At 43.2% G+C, this 10,406-nt stretch overlaps 1 protein-coding gene across 1 annotated transcript; it reads left to right on the top strand.

The window, feature by feature from the left end:
* Positions 1–528: 528 nt before the first annotated feature.
* KIN (Kin17 DNA and RNA binding protein) lies at positions 529–10,119 on the top strand (the record flags this gene model as incomplete). Its single annotated transcript, XM_008936753.1, has 10 exons — positions 529–623; positions 1,470–1,513; positions 1,644–1,766; positions 2,849–3,030; positions 4,410–4,458; positions 4,768–4,825; positions 7,990–8,113; positions 8,605–8,655; positions 9,017–9,085; positions 10,020–10,119. Coding segments are annotated over 10 exons (895 nt in total), but the record flags the coding sequence as incomplete, so codon positions are not given.
* Positions 10,120–10,406: the final 287 nt, after the last annotated feature.

Here is a 10,406-nt window from a genome sequence, read left to right as displayed (position 1 = left end):
AAAAGGTTGTGGTCAAATGTCCTGTGTCTGGGTGCTTTTAGGGGAGCTCTGAGGACTTCAGCCATGTGCCAGAGGTGACCAAAGTGCCACAGTCTGTGTTGAGTGCTCCCAGGACACCATCCTTTCTTGACACACATTTGGTGTCCATGTTGGTTGGGTAGGGAGCCAGAAGTTACTTCCAGGGCTCTCTCACGAGCACTTGGGTGAGTCCTGGGTGGACCTGGCTGGTGCCATGTCTATGCCATTCCACAGAGAGAACTTCTGGAATGTCCTGGCAAAGAGAACTTCTGGAATGTCCTGGCTCATCACCACTTCCTCAGTTTGTCTGGAGGCTCTTGGCCTTGGGAAGAGTTTTGTTTCTGGCTTGCCTGGTCAGGAGCCACCACCCTGTGTAGGCCATGGCTGGGTGAAGATGTTTTCTGTGGATCCTCCAAGAGATTTCACTAACAAAACATGACTTCATACTCTTCAGCCACGTGACTGCTGGAAATTGAGACAAGGACAAAAAATTTTATTTTTGTTTTATAGAATGGCTTCAAATGTCATTGCATGTCTGAGTCCCACCAGAGGCAGTTGCTGCTGGCTTCTGAAAACCCTCAGCAATTCATGGATTACTTCTCAGAGTAAGTTTGCTTTGTGTTCTTACCCAGGTCTTGGTTCCTGTAGCAGCACAGCTCGGAAGGCTCAGTCGTGTCCCATTGCAGACACCTTATTCTGATACATTTTGCTCTGTTTTTTAATGTCTGTTTGGAAATGTAGCTCACCTCATTTCTGAATGCATGTAAGAGGTTTTGGAGAGCTGTATTTAATCAAGTTTGGCAGTTTTGTCTTGTGTCTGAGTCCCGTTTCGTGTTGCTGTGTGTCACAAAGTGTGTCACCCTCCTGCCCCAGCTCAGTGACTGTCACACACAGAGCTAAAGAGAGAAAAGAACCTTTACAGAGAGATAACAACTCAGGGGTGTGACTGACCTCCCCAGGAGGTCCTCCCTCTTCCCCCAGTCCTTTGTCCAGCTGCCCTGTGTGACAACTGGGTTGACTGGAGCTGTCTTCAGCACGAGTCTGAGGCAAGGCTTGGCATGGAGGCCCTTGGGAGTGAGATGAGTGATGAACCTGCCCCATCTTTGTCCTGCCTGGTGCTTGGGCAGCCAGCCTGGGAAGGTATCTGGAAAAGAAACATCAGAAACAATTAGTGGGAAGTGTTCAGATTTTGTTCTTTCCATTCATAACCCCTTTGGAAGGTTCTTGTTCTTCTGAAGGTTTCACTTGTGTGCACGTACCGTTATTGTGTCTCTTTGTGCATGCCCACTGTCTTTAATGCTGCTTTACCCCCCTACAAAAAGGGTCTGAATTTCATCATGCTCACTTGGAAAGAATACTCATGTTTTTATTGCAGATATTTAGTTGTTCATGACAATAGAAAATGACTTTGTTAAAGTTTTTCCTAAAATATTTCCTTTTTATCCCCTCAGGGAATTCCGAAACGATTTCCTGGAACTGCTCAGGAGGAGATTTGGTAAATATTTTACCATTTGTTTGCTTGCTTGTTTGTTTTTAATGTCTTTTATTCATTCCGTGCACGAAGTTGTGGTTGCTTTCTCCTAAGTCTCATATTTACATTTAATAATCCTAATTCTGTATTTCAGGAACAAAGAGAGTCCACAATAACATTGTGTACAATGAATATATCAGTCACCGGGAGCACATCCACATGAATGCCACACAGTGGGAGACACTGACAGATTTCACTAAATGGCTGGGGAGAGAAGGTAAATGGAGTTGCTCAGGGTTGGGAAGTTTTAAAATTATTGGGTGGCTTCACTGGTGATAAGTGATCAGTAAATATTTATGTTAGTACTCTCATTTCCTTTTTCTTCCTTCTCTCTCCTGTATATATATTAACAGATGTCCAGACATATTTCTGTGGAACCCTTAGGAACTTGCTTATGACAAATGTCAGAAATTTGGGCTAAATGTGTCAGTCATGAACCTTTCCTTGTTTCATCTCCTGGCCTCTATTTACTGGAGCTGCTGCTAAATTCTAAATCACCTTCCAGCAGTTGACATTTAAAATTAACAGATGTCCAGACATATTTCTGTGGAACCCTTAGGAACTTGCTTATGACAAATGTCAGAAATCTGGGCTAAATGTGTCAGTCATGAACTTTTCCTTGTTTCATCTCCTGGCCTCTTATTTACTGGAGCTGCTGCTCAATTCTAAATCACCTTCCAGCAGTTGCCATTTAAAAATTAATAATTATGATGGAACATTTCTTACAAGTGCAGAATCTCCATTTTTAAGGTGACGAGGAGCAAGTGGCTGGTGAAAGGGTTAAAGCTTGAGATCTGCAGGGTTGTGTTCAGGGGGAGGAAGAGAGATTAAATGGCACTGTGGTCTGACAGACAGTTTACTTTGGCTCTGGTTGCCTGTGTCCTACAGGATACATTCCTGCAGGGCTTGAAAAGTCACTCCAGTGAGAGCTGCTAACAATAACCTAGCGTAGCAAAGTTTCCTTAGTGGGTTGCTATTAGTGTGTGTTGTTTATATAAGTCAGATTTCTGTTTTCTTCCTTGTTAAAACAGTGGGAAGGAAACATTTTCTTCAATAAGGAAAGTATTGTAAAGCACTCCATCCACTTCATGGCAGACTCTGGCCTATTTCCAAATGGAAGCTGAAGGGCAGAAGCAGATACTAAGGATTGTATTGACTGAAATCAATTTTACCAGGCCAGTAAGGGGTAAAGTGTCTGCACTGTTAAAGTGATCACGGACTGTGAAAATGATTGTGATATTCTTTATCCCTTGCTTGCTCTTGTGAGTATTGATCTTACTTCTTGCCCTGATTTTTCAGGTCTTTGCAAGGTTGATGAGACTCCAAAAGGTTGGTACATTCAGTACATCGATCGGGACCCAGAGACCATCCGCAGGCAACAAGAGCAAGAGAGGAAGAAGAAGCAGGACCTTGATGATGAGGAAAAAACTGCTAAATTCATCGAACAGCAAGTTAGAAGAGGTTTGGAGGGGAAAGAACTGGTGAGGAAAATTAAACTCTGTCAACCTTCCACTCCAAACTGCTCTTGGTTAAGTTACTGGTGAATTCGGTGCTGCTGGGACCCTCACGCTGGAATTTCCTTTGCAGTCAGAAGGTGATGTGTCAGCTTCATGCTTCAGGTTACAAGCACATCACTGATTCAACTGGGAAACAGTGGGTGTATTTGGCTACTTTGCTGTTCTTTTCTAGGCTGGAAGGAATAATTTTCTCCCAGGCACTTCAGCCTTAGCTTGTTTCTGTTGAAACTGCAGATTGTTACATTTCTGTGACTAACCAGCTTGCTGGTGGTTTTTACAACTGATAAACACCACGGCTTCAAAGCCAAAATAAATAAAATAAACCCAGAGGTTTCGGCTTCTTTGAAATTTGATGTGATTTTGGAATCTGGTAGAGTTGTTGCCCTGTGGCCCTAGTGACTGATCCTGGTCCTTTCAAACTTTAGACTATCTTCTTCCATTCTTGAATCACCACATCAGTTCACTTAGGTTCTGAATTTTCTGCTATACAATGGCCTTAAATTACAACCTGCTCTGGAAGAAAACATGGAGCTACTTTGTGTCTGGCTTGCTTTAGTCCTAAAGGAATAATAATTACTACTCCTAAAGTGAATAGTGATTTTAAAATCGCTCTTGATTTTAGGAAGGAAGAATAAACAGTCCAGTAACCAGCATGACTTGTCTTCATTTATGTATTTCACAACTTTTAGGGCTGCAAATAACAAGTGCCCTGTACAGTGGGGAGGCTGAGATAAGCAGGGATGGGCTGACATAATCCACACAGTGAAAAGTTTTATGCTGGGAATGCTGATGTGGTGTTTGAGATCAGTTTATCTGGCATCATTCCATGACCTCCATACATGTTGTTGCCTGGGACTGAAACCTCCCATTTTGATCTTGGGTATTGATAGGTACATTTAAATGCTGTAGTAAACAATTATCTTTTTCTTAATTTAAAACTAATTGAAATTTAAATGGTCTGAGCCTTGGGTGCTAAAAATTTGGAAAGATTCCTGAATTTCCTTCTTTGGTTATCAGTTTGTCCAGAAACCAGTCTCATCATGCTGGTTCAAATGGAGGAGACTGTTATGGTAAGGCCAGTTCCCTTTCATGCTGGAGTGAGGCAAGTTTGGACAGCATCTCTATAGAGAGTGTTAATTAGAGAATTTTGCAGAGGAGCCTGTAATGAGATGATGTTTTCAACTTATAATCTTCTTACGAATCAAGCCAGGTTGAATATTACAGTTAATTGTAATAGTCTCACAGTAGTCTGTAACAAACTGAGCTGATCACTGCTCACCAAAAAATACCTTGGCTCAGTTTTATCTTTGACTCTTGAAATGTGTTCTGTGTTCTTTTGGCAGGAACAGCCAGTCTATACTGAACTGAACAGAGAAAATGAAGAGGAAAAAGGTAACCAGGTTTCAGTATGTGTAATTTTCTAGAACTTACTGTGCTGGTTTTGTGATTAAGACAAGGTGAGTGCTGAGGCCTGCTCAGCAATGCATAAAGGGCTTTGAGATCAGTTGTAAAGAGTTCTGGAATATGGAAATATTCTTATAATGTTTGAAGTAATCTATTTTAAAAGCTGAACCAAAGCATAAATTAGTCAATATTTTCAAATTTATGATCTTGCCCATTTTCAGCTTTTTAAAACTGTAACATCCTTCAGTGCAGTCATATTTAAAGATAGAAATAGAGTAATGTCTTTTTATTTTTTAGTTGCATTTAATTTAAACAAAGGAGCAAGTACTTCAATAGCAGCATCTTCTAAAACAAGGTGAGAAAAGAATTTAAGGGCAACCCTTACTGTTGCAAAGCACTTCAATGATGATGGTATTTGTATGGGAAGGAAGATTTATCTTGTCCTGAAATACTTGGAGTCTAATGTCTCATCCTGTTGTGTTATTCAGGAGAGGGTACTGGGTGATTTCATGGTTCCTGTTGTGTTTAAACTGGATGAATGGGTGTGTTTTAAACGTGTGCTGTGAGGAGCCTCCCTGAACTCACTGTGCCTAATGTCCATGAGGTACCAGGTAGCTGCAGGTTCCTCTAAGAAGACACTGTTCTGTGAAAGGGTGGAGAGGGGGTCCAGTCAAAGCCTTGAAAGTCAATGCCATCTAGCCCCACCTGCCTTCTATGAATAGGTATTCATGACTTGCTAGTTCCTAAAAGCTTTGATTACCTTGTCTAATTGGAGGTAATACTCTCTCTGATCATCGTTTAAGAAGCTGAATCTACCTGATGGAAATCTTTCTAGAGCTCATTAATTTAATTGTCATCATATAACCACCAGTGATGCAGGACAAAAGGGATCAATAGTGCAAACAATACAGGCTTGTAGCAGTCTGTGAAGCTGTTTGATGAGCAGTACATCTTTTCATGGGAGGCAATATTGTAATTAAATGTATTGCAGGTAAAATGAAAGCTTTCCTCTCATCACAAGCTCAGCTGGTAGATAAGGTATCTGATGGGAGATAGGCCAGGCAGAAAATGAGACAATAAAGCAGCTCTTTGCAATAATAGATACAGATTTCAGGCTTTGAGGAAAACTTGTAAATTATCCCCAAGCATTGAGTTGTGCTTAAAATGAGGCTGAGACCGAATTCAGACACTTGCTTGAATAGTTTCAGTAAAGAGTGCTTAAGCTGCTTGCAAAAATGTGGCTGAATGTGCGAAATCATAGATCAAGTAGTCTAATTTTTCATAACATATGAGAGATGCTTGTCTGTAAACTTGTGACATTAGTGTAGAATCAAAATTGGGGTACCAGCTTCGTGGTAAAGTGGCCAGATGGTGGTTGATCTGTCACTGGTGATAGAGGAATCACTTCTGAGTGTTATATGAAAGCTGCTGCCCTATCTCAGCTTAAAGGTGTGTTTCTGTAGCTCTTGGCTCTTGCTGAGGGTCAGTTGAGTTCAGCCTGAGGTCCAGGACCCCCAGCACAGCATGCAGTAGGACCTCCTGGCTTCCCAGCTTCTGTGCTCACAGCACAAGCTGCAGAAACCTGTCACTTGTATTTCCTCAGTGGGGTGCAGAAGCAGGCCCAGGAGGGTGTAGGTAGTGGATGGCAAAGTTTTGAGGGCACAGAAGTACTTGTAGGTGGGTACAGAGATAGAGTTGGAGCCCTGCTGAGGAGGAAGGTGTGAGATGGGAGATGTACCTTCCCTTGAACATCCGTGTGGCTGACATGAAGCTGCTGTGGGCACAGCTTCTGGTGCTGACTGCCCTTGAGCAGAATGAGAGCTGTGGTCTTACTTTCTTCCCTTGACAACTTGCATCCTCAAATCCCTGCGTGGCTCACTCAGTAAACAAGCAAGATGAGTATTATTTCTAGCAAAGGAATGAGATGAAGCTCCTGTCAAGGTGGCTGACTATGTCTGCAAACTGATCAGCCTCCATTGTACACAGTTAGGGTCTCCCCCAAGGGAAGATCCTTCAAAACAGGTTGTCTCTGATGCTTAGGACCTTGTCTGTTATCTCCCAGGTAAAGGTAGTCCTGGCCAGTTTAAACCAGTTGCTCTCATGTTGATATGGGTGTTTAACATCACAGAATCACAGAATGGTGGGAGTCAGAAGGGAACTCTGGAGATCCAACCCCCCTACTCCAGCAGGTCACCCAGAGCAGGGTACCCAGGATGGTATCCAGGCAGGTTTGGAATCCCTCCATAGCGGAGACTCCACACCCTCTCTGGGCAGCCTGCACCTGGGCAGGTGGAACTTTCTGGGTTCCAGTTTGTGCCCCTTGCCCCTTGTCCTACCACTGAGCACCACTGGAAAGAGTCTGACCCCATCCTCTTGACAGCCACCCCTTAGGTCATGATCAACACTGATCAGATCCCTTCCCAGTCTTCTCCAGGCTGAACAGCCCCGGGGCTCTCAGCGTTTCCTGGCACAGGGGATCTCCTGTGCCCTTCACCATCTTCTTAGCCCTCCATTGGGCTCTCTCCAGTAGTTCCCTGTCTCTCTTGACCTGTGGAGCCCAGAACTGGATGCAGTACTCCACATGTGGCCTCACTAGGAGTGCATTTGAGGCTTTCACAACTGGTCCACACTGGTCACTGTCATCACTGACTATAGCCAGACCCCTTTGTGCTTTAACTGTTCTTAAACCCCTCCCAGCAGGTAGAAGGTAATCAGGGTAAACTTTGCCAAAATGTGTGAGCTTGCCTAATGTGCTGTTGGATTTAGACTTTTTTAAAACATGGTTTTCAAGGTGAACCAGTCCCTTCCAGTGTCCAGTTCTTTCTTGTGTCCCCCACATCCAATGGCAGGCCTGAACAGTGTTGGGGGTCCCTCACTCTTGGTCCCAGGGTCCTTAATGAATGCATTGAATGAGATCTGTTGTAGTATTGACACCCAGGAATCCTTCAGTAACCTTACAGCTAGATGTGTGTTCCTTCTTAAATGTAGGCACTGCAGTTGTATTTTAATTGTGTGTTAGCCTTGATGGGATTTTATTTTAAGTACTTGCTGTTGGAGTTGTGGTTTAACATGCTTTTCCTTCTAGAGCCCTGCTGTGGTGGTTTTCCAGACTTCTTCTGAAATAAAATGTTTCTCTCCATTTTGCTTCTACTGCCATTTCTGCATCTTCATTCCCATTGCTTATCTTCCCTTGCTAGTATCTCCAACCTCCTCACCACAGGCAGAACATGCAACCTGTTGTAAGGAGATGTTAATATTACCTTCCTACCCACCTCGTGGCCACCTTCTTCATCTCCCCACCTGAGATGACACCTAGCTTTTTTCACCACATTCAAACACCTCTTCTAAAAATGGCTACATTAGTTCTAGCAGCCAAATGCAGTCCTGGAGAAGGAGGAGTGCAGGGTCTGGATGGTGACTTCCACAGCTGAAATTAAATAGATCAGCAGGTCTTCAAATGCATCTTGGTAGAGGAGACAACTTAAGGTCTGCTGTGAAAACACCATCTTGCTTTTCCAGCACTGTCCTTGGACCGAATGCACTGAAGATGGTGGAAGGGACAGTTAAAAGGAAAGAATCAGCTCATAGCTCTGGTCAATCCAAAGAGAAAAAGAAGAAGTCTGCACTGGATGAGATTATGGAGGTAATAATCATGCAGGACCTGTCTCTGTGTAATCCCATGCCTGTGGCTGTGTCTGCTTCACCATTGGGTCCCTTTGAGGAGACCTCAGACCTTTGGTTTATGTGGAATTCAGTTTTACATCTTACCAGGCAAGATGATTTCACTTCCCCATTAAAACTGGTTTCTGCTGCTCATCTGTTCCTATCCCCCAGATGACTGAGGTGCTGGAAGTAAAGTAACACAGATTTTGGAAGAAAATAAAATCTCTAGAAACACTTGACAAAACCAAATATAAATCTTTATCTTTTTATCATGGATTCCTGGATCTCATCCTATTGATTTTTATGCATCAAGCACACACTGACTTATCCTTATTTATGTTTTGGTTTTTTAACATTTATTTTATTCCCCACCTGATGTGGGCCTGGAGAATTGGTTCAGCTTTTCAAAGGCATGGGAAAGCTGCAATGAAAGGGGGGAGTAAATGGTGATTATTTGTTGTTGTTTTGTAGCTTGAAGAGGAGAAGAAAAGAACATCTCGAAGAGACTACTGGCTACAGCCTGTAAGTGTCTGAAAAAATGGTGTTATCCCAAATACCACCAGTTCTGACCTCAGCTCAGCTTCTGCTTTTTGACTGGACTTCTAGTTCAAGAAGTCCTGTCCTTGACCCGTTGTGGGTTGTCACAATGTATCCTAAATTCAAGTATAACTATTTGTAAAACAAAAACAATCTTGAGAAATGCTATTTTGAGGTAATAATTCAAGGATAAAGACAAATTCCTGAAAGGCAACTTTACTAGTGTTGTTTCCTGCACTGTGCTGTAGGGCCTGTGGTTGGAGTCAGAGCATAGTCAGTTTAGATGATGTAGATGGTTGTATATTTTGGCATCTAATTTCTTCTTTTCTCCTTTCAAACCTTCCAGGAAATCGTTGTAAAAATTATAACAAAAAAGCTTGGGGAGAAGTACCACAAGAAGAAGGCAGTTGTTAAGGTAAGGTGTGCAAATGGAAGCACGTGGCATCACTTGGGCTTTTCTGCTGTCAGATGAATTCTGAAGGCTTTTTTTTTTCATTGTCCAAGTTGTTCAGCCATAAGTCAACACTGACAGGGGCTGAACTGTCACCTCAGCTGTACTGGGACTTGATTTGGGCAGGAGGTGGATCTCTTAGGACAAAGATGAGCAGTGACATTTCATCTCCTTGAGAAGTGGTACCCCAGTTATCACTCTGTGGCTTCCAGCTGACTTTGCCTCCCCTGGGGGAAAGAAGCCTCTAATTTGCTCTCTGTCTTTAAGAGAATAGTTAAGATAGCTGACCCAGAGTTTGACAAAACCTTCAGCAAGTCTGAGAGAGTTGGGGTTGTTCAGCCTGGAGAGAAGCCTCCAGGGAGACCTTCTTGTGGCCTTTCAGTACTTAAAGGGGACCTAGAAGAAAGATGGAGACAGTCTTTTTAGCAGGGCCTGTGTAACAGGACAAGGTGTGATGGTTTTAAACTAAAACAGGGAGATTAGACTGCATCTGAGAAAGATTCTTTTTGCAGTGCAGGTGTTGAGGCACTGGCCCAGGTTGCCCAGAGAGGTGGCTGATGCCCCATCCCTGGAAACACTGAAGATCATCAGGTTGGTTGGGGCTCTGAGCAATCTGCCCTAGTTGCAGATGTCCCTGCTCAGTGTAGGGGACTGGACTAGATGACCTTGAAAGGTCCCTTCCAACCCAAACCATTATATAGTTCTGTGAAAATTAGTGGTAAATTAGACCAGTCCTTGATGTTCAAGAGGAGCCCTTTTAATCTGAGCCTTCAGGACAGCTCAGGAGTCCATGCTGCTTTTGAAAGCATAGAATTGCAGGCTCAAGGTCCTGAGATTGTTAATTCTGAAATGTAAATTCAGATTTTGTTTTTTGATTGGCCTCTGCCTTTCACAACAGGAGGTGATTGACAAGTACACAGCAGTGGTGAAGATGATTGATTCTGGAGACAAGCTGAAGCTTGATCAGACACATCTGGAGACTGTCATACCTGCACCAGGTACAGCTCAGCTGGCACTGCAGGACTTCACTTTCAGCTCTTCTAAACTACAGTGGTGACCATCCACTTGAAAGTGCCATAGCAAGAGCCACCTTGCTCTTTGGAGAGCATTTTGTAAGCCTCTCTGACCCTTTACTGGTTGCTTTCTAGGGAATTGCTACATTGCTTCTGCTTTGAGGCATCACAATCTCTTCTCATAAGAATTAGATTTCTTTCTGAGAAGACAGAGGTGCTTTAGGAATCAGTTTGATGAGATGAGAGCATCTCTCTTCAGCTGCCAGGAAGCA

Source organism: Merops nubicus, unplaced genomic scaffold (assembly GCF_000691845.1).
Source record: "Merops nubicus isolate BGI_N331 unplaced genomic scaffold, ASM69184v1 scaffold37923, whole genome shotgun sequence".
Lineage (NCBI taxonomy): Eukaryota > Metazoa > Chordata > Aves > Coraciiformes > Meropidae > Merops > Merops nubicus.
The sequence above is the reverse complement of the archived record's forward strand: the minus strand, read 5'-3'. Positions and strand labels throughout refer to the sequence as shown.